Source organism: Atractosteus spatula, chromosome 14 (genome assembly GCF_055471065.1).
Source record: "Atractosteus spatula isolate fAtrSpa1 chromosome 14, fAtrSpa1.hap1, whole genome shotgun sequence".
Lineage (NCBI taxonomy): Eukaryota > Metazoa > Chordata > Actinopteri > Semionotiformes > Lepisosteidae > Atractosteus > Atractosteus spatula.
This window is the reverse complement of record NC_142719.1, coordinates 967,145-987,764: the sequence shown is the minus strand read 5'-3', so window position 1 is coordinate 987,764 and position 20,620 is coordinate 967,145. Positions and strand designations below refer to the sequence as shown.

The 20,620-nt window shown below is 51.1% G+C and overlaps 1 protein-coding gene across 1 annotated transcript; it reads right to left on the bottom strand.

The window, feature by feature from the left end:
* Positions 1-968: 968 nt before the first annotated feature.
* rims3 (regulating synaptic membrane exocytosis 3) lies at positions 969-20,255 on the bottom strand. Its single transcript, XM_088931769.1, has 6 exons — positions 19,979-20,255; positions 8,936-9,077; positions 7,924-8,036; positions 7,010-7,111; positions 6,323-6,462; positions 969-6,207 (listed from the first exon to the last, which is right to left on the bottom strand). The coding sequence occupies exons 1-6, from the start codon at positions 20,235-20,237 to the stop codon at positions 5,995-5,997; spliced, it is 969 nt and encodes a 322-aa protein (XP_088787895.1). The 5' UTR covers positions 20,238-20,255; the 3' UTR covers positions 969-5,994.
* Positions 20,256-20,620: the final 365 nt, after the last annotated feature.

The window sequence follows — 20,620 nt, the reverse complement described above, 5'->3', positions numbered from 1 at the left end:
AAATTCACGCCAAGTTTGTTTTTCTCTGCACTGGCATTAACTGCCCAAATCACGCCTCCACCTGGACACCTCCAAATTTAAGTCAGGAGCCACTAAGAATGCACATCTCCTCCCTCCTGTTCCCTCTCCTCTCGTGCTTCCCCAGACTGGGCAGGGCAGTGTCGCTCCTTCTGCTCCCAGCATGCAGAGCAGAGGCACAGTGTGCCCCCTGCCCCCTGCTGCCCCTCCTGCCAGCCGGCTCAGGCTGAGAGCCAGCAGCAGAGTGGGACAGTATAGATGAATTTTAAGAAATCCATATAGTTTACAGTATCCTTAATTTATATTGTTTCCGTTTTCAGCGCAAAACATATACACACTTAGAAGTAATCCCATAAAAAACACATTTCAGAAATAATCCAAGTCTAATAATCATTTTACATTTCAAGAACCAAGAACAAGAACATTCAGCCATGTATAAAGGGTTTAGTGTTTCAGTACCTGTACACATTTGATATTCAAATCTTTCTTGAATGAATGGTCTTGCTTTTGTAAACTAAATGGTACCTTTTTGTCGATGAATATTTGCGAAGGGTGTTCCTCTAGTGTGCGATTAAGGTCCCGAGCGCCAGGCTGCTCACCCGGGGACTGGCCTGGCCTGTCAATCTCGCCCCCCCTCTCCCTGGGCTGGAGCAGCGCGTGCAGGGCGGTTCCGCTCACTGGCGGCGAGATGTTCAGGGGCAAGGAGAGGGCCTTTTCTGTGCGTTGATAGAGGACAACTTTTATTTTTGCAGGACACGTTTAAATATGAACACGCAGGAATCCACACGTGGCTGTTTTTTGTCCTCCAGTATAAAGGAAGAAGATGTACTTTCCTCTCTCTTGTGTTTTCAGATCCTGCTGTTTCCAATGCACAGTTTTTCGGAACAATGCTGAGTTGTGCACAGGTGGTGACTTGTTAAATAATTTTGTGGGGTTTTTTTCCTTCCTGCTTCCTGCTGTTTCGGGCTCATGGCTGTGGCCGTGTGCCGAGTCGAGTGGAGACGCTCTGATGTGTCGGGTCGAGTTCCGCCTCCACCTGCTGCTTCCTGTGGAGCTCCGGGACAGGATCCGCAGGGCGGAGAGACGAGAGTCTCTTCCCGAGTCACATCACACTTTCCAGAACCGCTCCAGATTCCTGGGCCATACGCAGAGGTGCACCCTGGAGACCCTGACAAACGGCATCTTCCCACGTCCAAACAGATACTTCAGTTTCGTTCCAGGGACGTCACCCTGTAGAAGGCTGAGGTGCTTTGGAAAGGGGACTGTCCTGTCCACTGCTCAGGTTTCACTCCACCTTTTGGGAAGTGCGGTTATGTATCAGATTCTGTTGACGCACTGTAATACCCTTGTGAAGGCAGTGTTGCGCTCCCATGTCACTGCGGGCTCTACCGGTGGCATAAGAACGTGACACAGGCGTTTATCTGTACCACCTGCTCCTAATCAGTGGGCAAAACCTTGTTGACATCAGGTATTTCCGTCCTGCCTCAGTCACTGGGCTCTTCCCCGGAGTCTGGCGCGGACTCCCAGCTGGGTTTCGTTGTTGTCTCAGTCCCTCGCCTGTGCTCACGACCCCCGGCGCATTTACGCCCGTCTCTGCCTGCTTGCTGTTTCCGCAGCGCCTCCTGGATTGGCCCTTTGTCACGGCTGCGGTCCCCCGGGCCTGCGCTCGCAGAGTGGGGTCACTCTCCAGGCCAGCGCAGCCTCATCACACACACAAGAAGGGAGTCGACGTCGCTTTTCTGCTCTCAATTACACGAACTACACAGTGGAGGAGTTGTGTTGCTGAAATATTCAAAATACTGTACATCACAAGTGCTCATTCAAATGCACATTGATTCGGTTTTAGACATAAGTGTCCTTACTAGCTTTTGAGTTGAGCCAAGATTATTTGCTACTTTAGTAAATGGAAATAATATCGTTAAACTATGCAAATTGATGATAAGGTGATCTAGTGAATTAACTTATTTAAGATGTACGGTGCTAAATACTTATGTGCCGTATATCTACATGTGTACAGTATTTCAGGCAAATGTGCCTAGTTTTTATTAGATATACTTCTGCCCCAAAGTGCCACCAGGAAATTTCTAAATGAAAATGGATTGTTTCCAGCTTTTTATTTTGGTTTAAACTTTGGCCCAAGAGCCAGCTACTTATACAGCTGTAGCAGGGACTTGAACCCTCAACCTCTGAGTTAGGAGGCCAAAGGTTTACCCACAATGCTACACCACCCCCACAGGCTGCAATATTACTGGTTCAAAATAAAACGACAGCTAATCGCACTGCTTTACAAAGCTGTCGGCCTTTGACTGACTTTCATAGACAGACTCAGCAGCCCTGCTCACTTTGGGACAGAATTGTTCAAATTGTTCAGACTTAAAAATAAACACAAAATCTCACAGAAAAGTTTAGCAACAGTCAATGTGCTGCCCCTGCCCCCCTTGTCAAGAATAAACCAATTATGCATTTTTCCAAGGAGAACCCAGGGTGTGTTCAATGAATTACAGGGACCCTTTGGTAAATAAATTAGAAGACAGTCTAGCGCAGGACTGTCATGAATCAAATTATGAATGTTTTCCAGTAGGCGTCAGACAGGCTGTCCCTTCCAGAATAATCGTTTGAGAGCCATTCTTTCTAAAACCGTTGCATATCTGGTCTGTACTAATGAACCAAAACTCAAACTTCAAACACCTGGTAAAATAAAACAACAGGGCAGAGAAAAATGACCAATCAAAACCAAGATGATACAATACTGACTCTGGAGACTCTGACCTTGTGGACATCCCCGACATCGTCCTTCACCTGGTGCAGCAGGTCTCATGGCTGTGCAGGTCGCAGTGTCAACACCAAACCTTTCATGTCCCGAATACTTGTTTCTTCAGCTTGCTTGTCCAGGAGTACCTGGAAGGAACAGTGGCCTCTCTCGAGTGTTGAGTGTGAAAGAGAGATTACAGAAGCTGGGGAACTTCTCCTTCGCCAGCAGTGCCAGGCAGGAGGGACAAGGGCCAGGCCTGCTCGGCAGGTTTTGAGCTTCTGGCTGTCGTTACATGCCAGGCATTCGACTGTGCAGCCCCTCCCTTTCTCTCGCGCGCCTCACAGCTCCTTTCCAAGTGCAACGCGGCATCGAAGGTTTGCCAGCGTTCTGAGATTGGCACTGATTGCTGGGCAGTTGGCACGGCTTGGAATGACAATGGGCGGAGCTCCTACATTCTGCACTTGAGAACGGGGTGGCAGCGACGTGAAGGCGTTGTCTCACTCAGCTGCGAGGAGGGAGCAGGTCAGCATCGAGCTGCATGGGCTGTGGTGGGGAAGTGGGCTCCCCTGTCTATCCTGCAGGCCGGCTGGGCCTTGTTTATCCACAGGGGCTGTAGACAGAGACAGGAAGCCTGGCTAGGCCCCGTCTGGCTGAGTCCTTTCCCTCTCAAATCAGAAGATTAGAGAAAGGATGTGTGCTGGTCAGGTGGGTCTCTTTCCGTTTTTGACTCTCCAGATGCGAGATTTTGTTCTCCAGAAAATGGTGTCCTGATGGGGACAAAATTCGCCAGGAAAAAAAATGTGCTCCTGAGGAATCCCAGACACATCAGTACATCAGCAAAGAAATCTCTTAAATGCACTAGAGGTCAATTGTGAAAATGATCAGTTAAGCAAACAGATCAGTATTTGTGGACCAGGCTGCTGTGAAGAAGTAGATTTGGCCTGACGATACAGAAGGAACATGCAAATATGTGCAGCTTGAACATTTAGCTCACAAGTCTGGAATTAAATCAGTTACTCGTCACAGAGACGCCAAAGTTCAACAAAAACTCTAGCAGAATTTACACTCTAATGGGCTCTCGCTACAAAAACAAAGCAGCTGGAGACTGGTGCCAACACGGAGGCTTTCCCAGAGGCAAGCTGACCTCTGAGGATCACGTCTCTCTGATACAATCACCCAGCTCACAGCCAGGTTGGGAAAGAATCCTCCCTGGCAGGAAGAATGTGGTTTTCCTTCGCTCCCATCAGAGGCGCCTTTCCTGCTCGGTTTTCCTAAGGGCTTGCGCTGGTTTCAGTGTGAAAGAACCAGGAATCCTCCGGTCTGCTCTTGGGACGGGCCTGCACCTCCCTGCCCTCCTCCGGGGCCACGGCAGGGGGAGAGGCTCCTGCGTGCTGGACGGGACCGAGAAGCGGAAGAGGGGGCTGCCTGTGGCAGTGCTGCACGTGGTCAGAGCTGGGACACAGTGTCAGCAGTCCGCCCCAGGCAGGACTCAAGCTTGTCCCAGCAGCTACAAAAAACGGTAACAAAATCTTTGAGCTTGTCCCTTCCGAGCCTCTGCTGGGGGCTCAGGTTTTGTCCAGGAGCTTCAGAAAGTGGCCCATGATTACTTCACACAGAAGAGAGAGGTGAGGTCAATGTGTTCTGAAAGAGGACAACTGTGATAACGTTCAAACCATTCAGCAAGAGCCTTAGCCACGTACATAGCCTTCAAGACAGCTTGTTGTCTAAACGGTCAGAGGCTGTTAGATGTAAGGATTTCTAGGAGGAGATTCTGGGCAGGAGAGGTGAGGTGGCAGGTATATAATTGTATCTGGAAAGGCTCCACCGCAGTTCAGTCCGATGACAGCTGTGCTCTGTTGTGCGATAGAGTCAGGCCATTCCCAGTGGCGAAGTGTGAGCATCGGTGCATCGCTCACCTCTTTGAAAGCAGAGCTAGGAACGAGACAGGGGCCTGTCGGGACTGGGGACTTCAGGATGTTTCCCTTGGTCGGCTCACAGCCGGGAAGAGCCTCTCCTTTTGGGTGAGCTGTCAGTGCAGATTTTGATGTCGTAAAACAAGACCAGTAGTTATTAGGCAAAATAAATATAGTTCAGGATCTACTTCCTTTTCAAAGGCAAGCTTCAGTTTTCCAGTAGGGGGGTGCAAGTCAGCATGCAGGATGCTTTATTACAAACAAAAACAAATATATCATCTATTTATAAATATTTTACTGAACTCAGTATCTTAGTGCTACCAAACAGTTAGAAATATGTGCATTTCAGTCGGCAACCCTTGATTATTTTTAATGTGGTGTTCTGTGGTTGCCCAGTGTGTCTGTTTTCCTAGTGTTTCGTTGATTCATATTTTCACTTCATTATTTATTTTTTTGCATTTCCTTGAAGTCATTAACCTTTATGGTCCTTGACTCTGCTACATATCCTTTGTTTTAAAATAATTCATATTTGCTTTGGTTTTTTTTAAAAATAAACATTTTTAAATTGTTTGGCATAGAGGGATATCAAGCCAGTTGTAGATGCTTCCGAGGTGATTGGGTACCTAGGAACTAAATAGTTGATGCTTCAGTTTCCCCTTGAGGGGAGGTATGGATGGATGCGCACAGGAAGCCAGCAATTTCTCACTTCCTGTGACCTGAGAGGAAGGCCAGAAAGTAATGTGAATGCTACATCTTCTGAGAAACAGGTTAAAAATAGAACATAAAAAGGAACAAAGCAGCATTGGATTAGTTCATCATGAACATTGTTGACTTTTTTACGTCCTTAGATCAGCTTGATTGTTTTAAGTTTGTTTTTTTTTAAATCAGACGGGCATGTGGGACAGAGAAACTCTTCCTCCATATTCAGCTGTGATGCTCTTTTCTCTGGCTGTGTCCGGGCAATGGCTCTCCAGCCTGTCTCCCTTCACTCCAAACCGGGAGAAAGAATTCCCTGGGAGTCTCCTTTCTCGTGGCCCTGGAGCAGCAGCGGAGGCCTGAGCTGCTGCGCCATCACAGCGGACAAGCTGGAGCCCCGCGCTGGTCTCCGCGCGGGGCACCTGTGTGTATGTATTTCTAGAGGTGTCTGTGTGACTCTATAGGCAGGCACGCTTGGCTGGCGCAGAGCAAGGAGCAGAGCTCGCTGTGTGTCGGGCCGGCGGTCGAGGAGCTCTCCGGGCGCGTGCTGGAGGAAGAGGAGGTCGGTGTCCCAGTGCACAGCATCCCTCTTCAGCTCTCCGGGGGGGGGGGGCTCTAGGGGCAGGAGGGGCTGGTGGCACTCTCCAGCGAGGACTGGGACAGCCTGCGGGTCAGCGGGCCGATGGTGGGGTCGGCCAGGGAGGAGGTGGGGAAGAGCTTGTACCACCCGCTCACCATGGTGGACAGGTCCAGCTCGTCCAGCAGGATCTGGGCCATGCCCATGAAGCACTTGTGGTCCATGCGGCCGTAGTCGCCCCACACGATGACCTGCAGACAGGGGAGGGAGGGAGAGAGGGCGTCAGCGTCAGGTGTCGATGAAGAGATCCCGTCGGCTCTTCTCCAGGCAGCTCCCGGGCCACAGCCCCTCCCGCCCAGCCCTTACCTGCAGCACTTTGCCCTGAGGACTCTCGTCGAACAGGAGGGCCTGCTGGTACACGGGGTCCGGGGTCTTCTTCACCACCTTGGTCTTCTTCTTGGCCAGGCAGGCCCCGTTCTCCAGCACGTACACCTTCACGTACGCAGCTGCAAGGAGGAGGGTGCAGGAATGAGGACAAGCTGCCCTCTGCACAGTGGGCAGCCATTTCAGCCTGTTCAGAGTTCTAAGTTCTAACACCTGTAACCTTCAGTCAGTTCTCTTTTAATATGACATTGGTTTGCATTTCTGCCTTACAGCACTCGGGCCCTGGGTTCAGTTCCCTGGGTGCTGTCTGTGTGGAGCTTGTGTGTTCCTCTGGGTGCTGGTGGGTTAATTGGCTCCTGGAAAACTGGCCCTGGTGTTGTGTGTGTGTGTGTGTGTGTGTGTGTGTGTGTGTGTGTGTGCGTGCGTGCGTGCGTGCGTGCGTGCGTGCGTGCGTGCGTGCGTGCGTGCGTGTGAGTGTGTGTGTGTGTGTGTGTCCTGCGACAGACTGGCCCCCCCGCAGCCCTGTATTGATCAAGCAGTGAGAAGATGGATGGAGACCCTGTGTCTCATGAGCCCACAGGCTGGGGCCTCGACCGGCCCCGACAGCCCCTGCTCCTTGCCTGACAGGCTAAGATCTTGCTGAGCTGCCCGAGGTGCAGGGCGAGGTACCTGGGATCGTCCTGGAGCCGGGTTTCGGGGTGAGTCCTCGGGCCTGGATCACCTCCACCTCCAGCTGTCCACTCCTGTCCACCATGCCCACGTGGACATCCCCTGTGGGCGGAAGAGAGAGGCAGACTGTGAGACGCACTCCTCGTGCGCCCGGGACACAGCCAGGTCAAGAGCTGCCCATGGGAAACAGGTTTGCCTGGATGGAGATGAGTCTGGCTTTGATTCAGTCACAGGCTCTCAAGGGAGATGTGGCCTCATGGATGCAAAGTGCTGCTCCCCAGGCAGCAGGGAATCTTACAGTGGAGAATTCACCACTCTCCAGGATTGCAGGGGCTCAATACACTGCAGCTGCTACGCTCACACAATGAGCTGTCCTGCTATTTTCCTAATTAGAGCACTGATATAGATGCACAAACCATTACTTTTTATCTGCACAGCAACGGTGCAGTCCCACTGCCAACCAGCAGGTGGAGGCAGGCTGGAGCGCAGCCCGTCGAAAGAGTAACTGAAGATCCTCTTCTGAACGGTTTGCAAGGCTGCTCAAAAGCTCTGAGCAGAAAACAGCTGTGGATCAGCTCAGCGGAGTTAGCTTAAAAGATGAACTATGTTTTGATTAGAAAACAAAACTAAGAACCTGACAAATCTAGGGTAATTACCTGGAGCGTCCTGAGCTGTGGATGTGGCCTGAAACAGTACCATTCTGCATTTCTAATACGGTGGAAACACCTAGTAAGACTTAGTAACTGCCCTAAAAGGGAGGTTTCTTAGCTATTGTCCATGGCTGGGTTCCTCTCCTGGACCACCAGCACTGAGGAATGGGCTCAGACGGGTCTTGAACATGAGCCCCAGTCCCAACTTCACACCTCAGGGCTCGCTGCCTGCTGCTCAGCTCAGTGCGCCTGTCAATCACTCACCCATGGGGGATGTGGCTAAAGTCTGTCGCCCCACGATCTGGGCGGGGCCAAGACCATCCAGGAAGTCGCTGAACTGGCTCTCGGCTCCCAGGCGCGTCGTCGGGAAGATAAACCTGGAGGGCAGCAGGTGTCAGTAAGAGTGCGCCAGCTCCGACTCCCCCTGCGCAGTCAACACAGCCAGCAGCCATATTACCCCCCAACTCACAACTGGCAGCCCCCTGAAGCTCAGCAGTGTGAGCCTGGTCAGTACCTGGATGGGAGACCTTCTGGGAAAAACTAAGGCTGCTGCTGGAAGAGGTGTTAGTGGGGCCAGCAGGAGGAGCTCACCCTGCGGTCCATGTGGGTCCTAATGCCCCAGTATAGTGACAGGGACACTATACTGTAAACAGGCGCCGTCCTTCGGATGAGACGTAAAACCGAGGTCCTGACTCTCTGTGGTCATTAAAAATCCCAGGGCGTTTCTCGAAAAGAGTAGGGGTGTAACCCCGGTGTCCTGGCCAAATTTCCCACTGGCCCTTACCAATCATGGCCTCCTAATAACCCCCCTCTCTGAACTGGCTTCATGTCTCTGCTCTCCTCCCCACTGGGAGCTGGTGTGTGGTGAGCGTTCTGGCGCACTATGGCTGCCGTCGCATCATCCAGGTGGGGCTGCACACTGGTGGTGCTGGAGGGGATCCCCATTACCTGTAAAGTGCTTTGAGTGGAGCGTCCAGAACAGTGCTATAGAAGTGTAAGCAATTATTATTATTAACATTATTCCCGCCCACAGAGAGACGCGATTGGCTGTTGAGTTCTCCACTGAGAACTGATTGGCTAAACTGCAGAGCGTGTTTTCAGTCGCGGGGCTGCAGCTGTGACGCAGGTGGGGCTGCCCTTCAGTGGTGGGTGAGGTAGCCCCTCCCCCCCATATCTCTAGTGCTCTGGGATCCATGGAGATGAAGAGCACTGAGGAAAGACCAGCCATCCTTATTAACAATCGCGTGGTTCTGAGCAGTGGGCAGACCGGACTCACGTGCCGTCGGAGCTGTTGCTGTTGGTGCTGCCGTCCGTGGACTCCCGGCTGCCCTGGCGCGTCACGCGGTTCCGCATCTCCACGGCGATGCCCGTCTCCGTGCTGCGGCGGATGTGGCTGCGCAGCTTTTTGGTTCCTCCATCTGCGCAGGCGGACAGGAGAGCCACGAGTGAAACCAGGAGCACAGCCGCTGCCCAGGCACTCTCCTCCCCTCGGGTGTTCCTTCCAGAGCTCCTCTCTGAGCTCCGGACCACCCGTCGCAATCTCCCCGAACCGCCGGACAGACCCCTCCACCGCCACGCAGAGTGACCCCGCAGCTCCCACACCAGCCTGGCTGGGCACCTCAGTCTGCTTCCCGCTCACAGCGTGAGAACATGCTCTAGGCTGCTCACCCAGGGAGTGAGAGAGGAAGGCGGTGTTTCACTGAGCTGTCTGCTCGGTGTTGGTCAGAGGCGGAGAGGGGTTCTAGCGGTGTTTTAGCAGGCCAGGACAGTTTGCCTGGGAGCAGTGGTGCATGGTGGAGAGAGAGTGCCTGAGGTGTGGCCTTTCACAGGACGTATACCCCTGTTGTGCTCTTCAGTGAAGGCAGTGCCCCCCTGTGGCTTCCTGTGGTAAATGACCCTGTGCTCCTAATCTTTCAGATCGCAGTGGGGTCCTTCAGAAACCAGCAGGCCTCTCTTAAATACAAGGGTTATAAATACGGTGCCCGCTGATGCCCCACAGCGCTGGCGCTCTTTGATGAAATATTAACGGCCACGTGGCAACGTGAGAAATGGTTCTCAGTTGACTGCGTTTTCAGGGCACCTGTGGGCTGCTGATCTTCACTCGTTTCTCTCCAGTCTCTGCAGGTACTGCAGGCTGCGACTGCACCAGCAGAGCCCCTGGGATACAGTTTGTTTGCCCTGTTGCCTGGCAGAAAGTTGCAAGCCAGGTTTGAACCATGAGGAGACTGCCGCCACCACCAACACAGTTTAGGTTTTAATGTTGCCCTGATGAATGTTAAGCAAAGGGTTTCCCTGTTTTGTTAAAGGTTGGCCAGACTTTCTCAGTAAGGAAGGCTCCCCTACTTCCTTTCTTCCTCTTCTAGCTTGTCGATTACGACAGCTATAGAATCATGAATATAATTTATTGTCCAGTAACTGCACACACCATTGACTTAGAAAGAAGGGTGGTGGTGATGGAACACTGCACTCAGAACGGGGCAGGCTTGCAGACAGCTCCATTCCCACCTCTGTCTGAAGCCTGTGGAGCACAACAGCTCTCTCTCTCCCCATTTTCAGGAGATATTCCTGACTACGGACTTATAAATAGAAACTCACCCTCGCACTTCTCTTTGTGTGCATCTCTCTCCCCCTGTCTGTTTTTTTTCTACAGCCGTAATCCTCATTGTCATGGCAATATGCTGGCCAGTACTCTGAGACATGCGATACAGGATTTAATTAAGCTACTTCTCACAGCAGCAACAGAATGCTGTGCGTTAGTCTCCCCAGGAAACATGATTTAGAACTGGGGAACAGCACTAATATGTCCAATACCCACCCTCCTGTCAACCCCAGAACTTTAATGGGGCACTGCGTCTGAAGAAGATGAGCACTCACTCCTATAACCTCAACACAGGCACTATGTCTGCAGGAGATAAGCTCTCACCCCTATAACCTCAACACAGGTAGTGTGTCTGCAGGAGATAAGCTCTCACCCCTATAGCCTCAACACAGGTAGTGTGTCTGCAGGAGATAAGCTCTCACCCCTATAGCCTCAACACAGGTAGTGTGTCTGCAGGAGATAAGCTCTCACCCCTATAGCCTCAACACAGGTAGTGTGTCTGCAGGAGATAAGCTCTCACCCCTATAACCTCAACACAGGAACTGTGTCTGCAGGAGATGAGCTCTCACCCCTATAACCTCAACAAAGGAACTGTGTCTGCAGGAGATGGGCTCTCACTCCTATAACCTCAACACAGGAACTGTGTCTGCAGGAGATGAGCTCTCACTCCTATAACCTCAACACAGGAACTGTGTCTGCAGGAGATGAGCATTCATGCCTATGACTTCAGCACAGGCATTCCTATTGCAGGAGATGAGCTCTCACCCCTATAACCTCAACACAGGCACTGTGTCTGCAGAAGATGAGCTCTCACTCCTATAACCTCAACACAGGCACTGTGTCTGCAAGAGATGAGCTCACCAATTTCCATAGTTTAAAATTTAAACAAAAAATTTCCATAAACTTAAAATTTCCATAGTTTCTATTTCAGCAGGCCTTACAGAGCCTGATGTCCATACTGTAATGTACAGTAATAATGTTGCTAATCTTCACTAACTCATCTCATTGTGATCAGTCTGAGCCTAACAAGTACAGAGGGAGATGGGATGGCACAGATCCCGCAGTGAGGGTCTATGATGAGCACAGCGCTCTGTGCAGAGACAGGAGTCCCCATGATGAGCACAGCGCTTTGTGCAGAGACAGGGGTCCCCATGATGAGCACAGCGCTCTCTGCAGAGACAGGGGTCCCCATGATGAGGACAGCGCTCTGTGCAGAGACAGGGGTCCCCATGATGAGCACAGCGCTCTCTGCAGAGACAGGGGTCCCCATGATGAGGACAGCGCTCTCTGCAGAGACAGGGGTCCCCATGATGAGCACAGCGCTCTGTGCCTCTGGGGCTTCTGCAGCGGAGCTGATCCCGACTTCCTCCTCAGTCTGCTGTTGGGCTGTGTTCCCTTCCCCAGTTTCCATGGCAATTTCGCCTGCAATGCAGCAGGGCCCCTCCAGACGGTCTCAGATCCCCTCGCCTCTGTCTCTGTGGCAGCACCCCTCCTTGCACCCCGAGAGGAAGGCAGCACTGCGTACCTCCCACTGCTCCTGGTGCGCTGTAGCACCTGGGCGAACCCTGGCAGCCCTGTACACCCCTGTGCGGTGGAGCAAACCCCACTCTGTGACTGGGGGAGCTTGCCCGACCAGGCCTTCGACAGCCAACCTGCCGTCCTGGGCTGGCATCACACACACACTCACACGTAAACACACACACAGTCATACACGCATGCACACACACACAGTCACACACGCACACAGTCATACACACACACACACTCCGAGACCAGTGACCTCATCCTCCCAGACCTTCTGTTACTGGCTTTTCAGGCGTACCCTGTGCTCTTCAGTTTTTATTTATTTTCAGTCCTAACTGAATTTCTTATTTTTTATTTTGTTCAGTAATATTTTGTTTTGCATCAGAAATTGGAACGGATTCAGGATACCATAGCGGTGGGTAATGGTGAGAGATGGCACACACCTCAAAGTATCTAAAATAATATCACCTGTGTGCCCACTGTGACTGGCGCTGGCCTCTGTTCTCCTGTGTTTCATACTCTCAACACATTACCCTCACACACCTTAAGAAGACCCAACCGCCCAAAACTCATCTCTCCCTCCTACTCTGCAGCATGGAATTAACCTTTACTTGTTCCTAAAAATAGCACCAGTCTAGATATGAACAACACAGCCCCTCACAGAAACAACCACTCTCCCGGCCTGAGTCTGCAAAGCAGACTTTCAATCCACTCAGCCCTAACGAAAGCTGTCCTTCACTGCAGATCGGAGTAATGCCGTCTCTTGTGGTCACCTCTGGCTTAGCAATGGAAGTGGCACCCGCAGAGATGCACTGTGTGAAGGCGGGGGGGCAGGTTTCCACACAGTGAATAATTGAAACAGCTTTCAGTGAAGAAGAATCTCTCTACCGATTATCAGGACCTGTTATTTTTAGTTTTGTCTTCTATGTCTGCGCTGCAGCTCACAAGCTAGCTCCAGAATGAGTTACGTAAGCACTCCTTCGAGTTCATCACCCTTCCTCGTGAGGAGGAAGAGAGGGGCGAGAGTGTGCGGCCATCATGCGAGAGCAGGTTTGCTTCACTGGCCTGTCTGTCACAGCTCACATCCCAGCTGCACGTCCACACTCCCCCTGTCCCACCTGTGGGTACTGTCTTCTACAGCCTGAGCTCCACACAGCGCCGCCCTGCAGGCCAAGAGGAGGCACAGTCCAGGAGCAGCAGATTCGTGGGATGCCCACGGTCTGTCTGTCTGTCTTCGCCTGATTGTAAAGCCTGCGAGCTGGGAGTGTGGCAGAGATGACACACCACTAACTCCCTTGTGGGTGTGAGCACACTGCAGGTTTCCCTGGCTGGACACTACAGAGGGGAAAGGCCAGGGCTGCTGATGCTCCTGCAGGATTCCTCTTATAGCGAGAGGGATCCGGACAAGCAGAGGCTGCTGTCCAGTTCTTGGTGTGCCGCCCAGCCAGAGTGGACAGCTGGAAGTTCTGGAGCTATCCAAGGTCCCGATCCGATACCCAGGAGAGTTCACTGTGGCTCACTGGGGACAGGCACGCAGAGCCACAAGCACACAGGGAGACAGACGGCACAGGTATAAAAATCATAAGCAGGGCTTTAAGAACAATCGATAAAGAGACAGAACCAACTGTCTCTTCCTCAGCCAAGCTTGCAGTCTGGGAGCAGCGCTTCATCCAGGAGGCTGATGGAGGCACGGAGAGGAAACAGGGTCTGTTTTTTACGTAGTTTCTATTTTTGCCGTCTCGTTTTGCAAATTATCCATCTCCGGGTGTAAATGTTTCATGATGATGTGAAGTTCATTAATTCCATTTTCATCTGTTTGTTTGAAACGCTGCTGCAGCCCCTGCCTGCTGATTGGCTGAGGCCGGGACTGCAGTGTTCTAACAGACCTAGCAACAGTAACCGAGAGGAGAGATGCGTATGGCCTCGGACTGTGCTGCCCCTTCCCAATCAGGAGGATGGCTCCCTGCGCATTCGGAATCCGAGAATCCGTCAGCAGCGCTGGATGGTAAGGATTTCAAAAGCCCTCAGCCCCCTGTTTCACGATGCAGAGCAAAGCCCGGCTTTGATCTCGTGAGATAGACATCTTGCAGGCCGTTTAAAAATAAAGTAATTGAGACATTAAAAACAAGCCTCTTGATCCTGCAGGGAATTAATTTCTCTAGAAAGGCCTGCACCCCCTTTTGAAATTATTTTATTTTAGTTTTATTTTTAAAAATAAAAAAAGGAATCGTGAGTTACGACGCCTCACCGCCAAGAGCCAGAATCTTTCCTTCTCAATGAGCCCGATCTGCCAAGGGAAACAAACAGCTACAAACCCGTGCATATCGGCTATAGCCTGGCAGAGATCCTGTCAGCACGAGCTGATCACAAACACCCAAACAGCAGTGTTTTAAAGCACTTTGCACTGGTGACATATGTATGGTAAATAGTTTGCTAAGGCTAAATTCGTGATTAGCATTTTTTTCATTTCCCGGTCATTTGCCATGCTGATTCTCAGAGAAAATGACAGGAGTCTTCAGAGGAGCCCGTTCTGGGGGTTTTAAAAATGAGCCGTGATTAAGCCATTTTTGTGTCTCTCCCCCTGCCACTAGAGAACTCGGGCACTGCCCGGATCCCCCTGTCTGACAGGTCCCTCGCACACGTTAGATTTCCAGACATCGCAGAGCACCGGACACAGGAGCCGCTGGGGAAGAATAGCCCCCTGTCTGTGTGTCTCTCTGTCTGTCTCCTCCTCCGTCTGCACAGCGTTCCCAGTGCTTGCTTTCTCTGTGGGTGCCAGTGCTGCAGTTCTGCTGGGCTCTGGCAGCAGAGGGGGAGACAGGAGCTGGAGTGGCAGCAGGCAGCTCTCTGGCACCGCGATGCCCATACAGGGCTTGGTACAGCCACCCGCAGCGGCTCCTAGCAGACTGGCCATGCCTCCCGTGCAGGAGAGGGATAATAGGGTCCTCTCAGCTGGGGGGAGACAGGGGGGCTAATCGAACGTATTAGAGCCCCCCACAGGGAACGGTGTCACACGACTGCCTGCACCCCCAAGTGAGAGACCCCTCTCGCTGTTCAAGGTTGCACAAGGAATTATTTACCTCCCACCTCCCACTCGATACTGCTCCTGCAAACGTTTGTTGTGGCAAACTGAGAATGTTAGAAATGGCATGAGCACAATCATGCAGCCCATCTAACATTAGTTGTTTGGCAGTTAATAGCTGAGGTATCTCTGGATTTCATCCAGCTGTTTCCTGAAAGAAACCGATGTGTCAGCTTTAAGAACATGGCCTGGCAGCCAGGTCCACAGACCAAGAGCAGAAATCAGTGCCTCCTTATTGCCGGTTCATGTTCTCCTGCTCATTCTGCTCAGCTTCTCCTTCTTCTGTCTTCGTTCATGGCCTTGGGGATTTCGAATGCTTGTATCAAGGTCTCCTCATGACCTTTCCTCTTCAAGACTAAGAAGTTTCAGTTTTGCACGTTGTTTTATGTTTTTTACCACACATTTCCTTTGCTATATTTTTACAATGCTGTGTAATTGTACCATGCCTCAATTTTGCTTTACTGTACTTTACTGTGCTTTTACCATGATTTCACTACGCTCATTGACATTTTACTCTGCTTCAGGATGCCACATTTATAAAGTCATAAATACTACCAATAATACCCATAATAAAAAGGTAACAGGGATTGCAAATGTCATTTATAATGGAATATATGAATAAGTATTAATGGAGTGAAATAAATGTGATCATGGCAGACCTCTGAATGTTAGTAATAAAACTCTGATCCTGACCTGAGCCTGCATTGCACCCATAGCCCTGAGCCTAGAGTACGTCATAATATAATGTCTTATAACCTTGTTAATAACATATTAACAGATTGTTTAGAAATAGAATTAACAGAGACCCGAACCTTCACTCTTTTCCCTTTCTTTCTATAAATACCAGCTTGTTTTAATTCATCTGCTAATACTCAACATGCATATCAATGTGCATCTAATAGACAATTTATACATTATAGTAAATAGCAAAACGCATGCTCAGGACTGTTCATTATCGGAAAATAAAAAACGCCCAGGTTATTGAAATTTGTGGCTCACGTTGTCTCTCTAACTACTAACTGAAATGTTGAAAGTGGCGTCTGAATAGGATTTATGTGCTGAAGAGCATTACAATGGTTTGTTCCTGAAAAGAAAAAGAGTTTCTATTTCAGTCTGCCGCTTTGCAAAGGCTCTATAAATAGTGCTTGAATCAGGAAGCCGCTCTGATTTTTGTTTTGTTGGAGTCACACAGCTTGTAATTTTCTGCTGGTTAAATATCACTCCTGTACTTTCAAGGGCCCAGCATCTCAATAAAGCCCCCCGATTAGCAAATAACTTCATTTCATAGAGCTGAGCCCACTCGACAGACCAGGAAGGGGATAATGTAGCACATCATGTCAGAGCTGCTTACTGGCATGGTGTCCTTTAACCACAGTGACCCTTCAGTCCAGGCATCTGCTTGTCATCTGTGTTGTGCTCCTTACTCCTTAAATACACAGCCCCTGTGCTCCTTACTCCTTAAATACACAGCCCCTGTGCTCCTTACTCCTTAAATACACAGCCCCTGTGCTCCTTACTCCTTAAACAAACAGCCGCTGTGCTCCTTACTCCTTAGAAACACTGCTCCTGTGCTCCTTACTCCTTAAATACACAGCCCCTGTGCTCCTTACTCCTTAAATACACAGCCCCTGTGCTCCTTACTCCTTAAACAAACAGCTGCTGTGCTCCTTACTCCTTAAACACACTGCCCCTGTGCTCTTTACTCCTTAAATACACAGCCCCTGTGCTCCTTACTCCTTAAACACACTGCTCCTGTGCTCCTTACTCCTTAGACAAACAACCCCTGTGGTTCTAAAATACACTCCCTGGCTCAGGAACCCCTCTCTGGGCCTCCATCATGTACTTGTTATAGCCACAGAAACATGTTATTTCAGTTGTGTTCAGGCCAGTCCTGAAACCAGCTCACACAAGCATGAAACAGGCTAGACAGGCAGAATGAGCCCCCCTCGTTAGTAACTCTCCTTGTGTTGCTCACAGGGCCAGTGTCTGGGATACTGAGGGCATTCTACAGGTTATAATGGGGTAGCCAAGCAAGTGTTTCAAGAAAATAGCAAAGAGAACATTTTCTTTAAATATCAGAACAGGCAATTCCTCGATTTGTGCCATCAACAAACACTGAGGATGCACTTTTCCAGTCATGATAAGAGCTTAATAGTCAAACACATGTGTAACATTTTTATGTCCACAGAATAAATCTATGACTTGTGCTTCTCTTCTCAATGTATTGGTGCTTCACTCTGCCCAGCAGATGAGGGATGTTCTCAGCTGGAGTTCTACAGTCCTGCCAGCAGGGGGCAGGGCTGCTGTCCTTGGTGCTGAAAGGTGTATCTGCGGCGTTCTCTCATTACTAATCTTTCACCAGCTAATCAGATCTTCACTGTAAATATTCACTAACAATGAATCGCATTCAGTGTGCATTGCAGAAAAGACAGCCAGGACAATCCAAAATGCCTTGTGTCACATGGCTGCTGTAAAAAATGATAAATTGCTCTGCACAACAGTAAGTAAATGCTTCTTTTTAGAGGCTTGCTCATCGGTCTAATGTGTTTTTTGTTCTCACACTTGCAACCCCATTCAACCACGCAAGACTACAGAATGATATAAGGTTTAGAAACTGTGCTGGAGGGTGTTTGTGAAAGAGATTCATCCTGTTGTGGCTATGGAATCCTAAAACTCATAGGTTGGCCATGACCTCCAGCCTCTGTAAAAGCAAACGAATCCAGGTCAAGTCTCGGATGGACTGAAAGCTTTGCCACCAAAGTGAAGGAGCTGCTGGAATCGGACTCTTTTCTGTGAGGAAGTCGCATGACACCGTCAGCTGGGTACTGCTGAGGGCCTCTCGAGCCCTCTAATCGCATCAGAGTCACCTTGCAGTGCTTTCCAGGAACTCTGAGAGCCGCAGAATCACTTGATGAAGTCATCTCTACAAGAGGGCCAAACACACGAGGACACAGAGAAGCACACCGCAGAAAAACACAGGCTTCCTTTAAACACATCTGGGTTAATTCAGAGGGAGCAAATTAAAAGCTTGACATAAAATACAAGACCTAAAACACGTTTCTCTTGAATTTCAACAAATGCCCTTTTATAGCAGAGTAATTGAGACATGGATAAATGTCTGTAACTTAAACGCTTCAGTTGACTGATCGGAGAGGTATGAGGATTCCTGACTGGTCCAGTCACTCACCCAATTAGCCACCTGGCACAGACAGCAACACTGTTAACCACAGGGGGCAATGAGGTAGGAGTCACTGTGTGACACGCTGGTGCTAATCTGACAGCCGATAATGTCTGTCGCTGACGTCAGACTGTGAAGGTGAAAAGTGCAGAAAGACCAGTTGACTCAAAGGGACCCCTGAGCTGTGTGGCTGAAATGAGGCTGAATTATTGTCTTATATTTTTACCTTTTTGCCAACAATGAAAGAAGATAAGATAGACAGAATCTGACTAATCGTAGTCAAGACCGGGGCCTCGTAGTCACTGTGCAGACCTGTCCAAATGGAGGCCCAGAGCGTTTGAATCCCTGCGTGTGATGGAAGCCACTGACAGGCTGGCCGTGCTGAGGGTCCAGCTCGTCTTCAGAGCCTGCGCCATCCCTTCCACCAGCTTCACACAGCCCTCGGCTGTTGGAACAGAAGCCTGCTAACCTGCTAAGCTGGCAGGCCTCTGCAAGCTGTTCTCCTCAGGGCTGAAGTCAGCTTCTAAATTTAGGGACCGTGTTCTTCCTGCAGCTTTGTGAATGTACAGCACGCTCTTCAAAAAACAACAATGCAGTGCAGCTCACCGCTCATTTTAGATATCTTTTACAGCCCCTTCCACTAAATTCTGAGAAGCGGGGAGGAGCAGAGACTTTAGGCTAAAGGGAGGGAAAGACTGTTCCCTGTATTGGATGGAGCCGAGAGTGTGATGCCTCTGGGGGGCAGGGCGACGCGGTGTCTGTAGGTACGACACACCTCCGTAGGTGGAAGGATGATCTGCGAGAGCCCCCGCAGCTTCAGGGAGGCTGCGCCCCAGCCTGCAGGCGCTGCCAGGAAACAGGGTCCTGGGCCAGAGCCAGAGAGCGGAGTGAGCTCACATGGATCCCGGGCTTTGATCATCTCAAGGGCCTGTCGAGCAGGAGAGGGGCTCTGAAAAGGTCACATTGTTTAGAGAGGAGCCGATATGGAGATGACTTCACTGGGCGGGCTGAGCTGTGTCAGCTGTGTTTATCGTATTTACCCAGGCCTGGGGCTGGGCTGCTCTGCACATGGCATGGAGGCTCCCCTTGCTAACTCTTTCTGCCGCCTGTGTTCATGTTTAGGAGTTCATGTGACATGAGACATCAGGCCAGGAAGCCCTGTCTTACTCATGAACGATCGCCAAGGCATTTTGCACCGGAGATATTGATACAGTTTTAATTTCTTAAAAGCAGCAGACTGGTGGTGCTGTGCTGCAGCCCTTGCTCAGCCTGACATGAAGCAATCGCTGTTTTTAATTCTTGTTTCAAAACCCCAAAGCTGTAGTAAGCTTGAAATAAGCCGATAATATATCTGGATCCTACTGCGGAGTCGTGCTCAGGACCTTGTCCCTCGCGTGACCCGTACTGTGCTGCATTCTAGAGTTTTCACAATCTCTACTGTGCTGCATTCTAGAATCCATGTGACCTACTGCATCTCGTTCTAGAGTCTGTGTGACCCCTCACATGTACTTGAGGTCTTGACCTCTACTGTGTCCCCCTCACACGTCGCGGCGTGCACGAGCAATGTTGCAGATGAGATGCTGGCTGCAGTTTTAACGGCCTGCAGTGTCTCTCTAGTGGAGTCAAGGTGTCAAGAGAGCTGGCCAGAAACAGGAACATGAGAAAGGGTATTCAGCCCCGCTTGGTAGGTAGCTGGACCAGGGCAGGAGACGCATGACTCAGGCTCAACTCCTGGGATCCCAGATAGATTAGTTAACCGGTCTGATTGCAAGTCAGACACTTCTCTCCCACAGCTGGGAGTCTGCCAAAGCAACGATTTTAAAGGAAAACCCAGAGAAAAGCAGACTCAGGAACGCTTTGCTCAAGCTATGCACCCACTCTTGCTCGACTGGGGCTCCTGTGGCCTGAGCGAGGCGCTTGTGCGGGAGGGACGCACCTGGCTGGTTGAGCTGCAGTGTGCTCTTGCTCCACTGGGAGAGGCCCACGATGGCCACCATCTTGGCGCCCAGGCTGGAGCGCCTCTTCTTATTGGTGGAGAGGCCGGCGGCGTCAGGCGGCCCGCTGTGGCTCTTCTCGATGTTGTACATCTCCCCGCTGATGCTGGAGCTGCGCACCACGTTCCTCGCCGCCGCTGCCGCCGCCGCCGCCGCCGCCGCCGCGCTCACTGCGCCACTCGCCACCTCGCTGCTTAACATCCTCCGCCAACGGAAAGGGGGGGCGCAGGGGGGGGGTGGCTGGAGGCTGGAGGGGGAGGAGAGAGAGAGAGAGGTCATGGGACAGAAACACAGCTGCCGGACCGCGCCGCAGAAGCACAACGATTTCTGCGGGCCCAGGAAGAGGGCGTCCTCCCAGCAGCCTCTGCGCCTGACCTACTGAGACCGTCTTCACGGTGTGGAGGCGCAGCTCGCAGGGAGACGGGAGCGCCTGGGCTCCGGGGCCCTGGAGGACAGAGCCGCTGGGCCAGCGCTGCCGGAGCCCCAGCGCATCTCCCGCCTGGCAGCAGCAGAGCGACTGCGCTGCTGCCGAGCCTGTCAGGTCCCCGGCGCTGTGAGCTCAGACGAGGCTTCGGCGCTGGCGA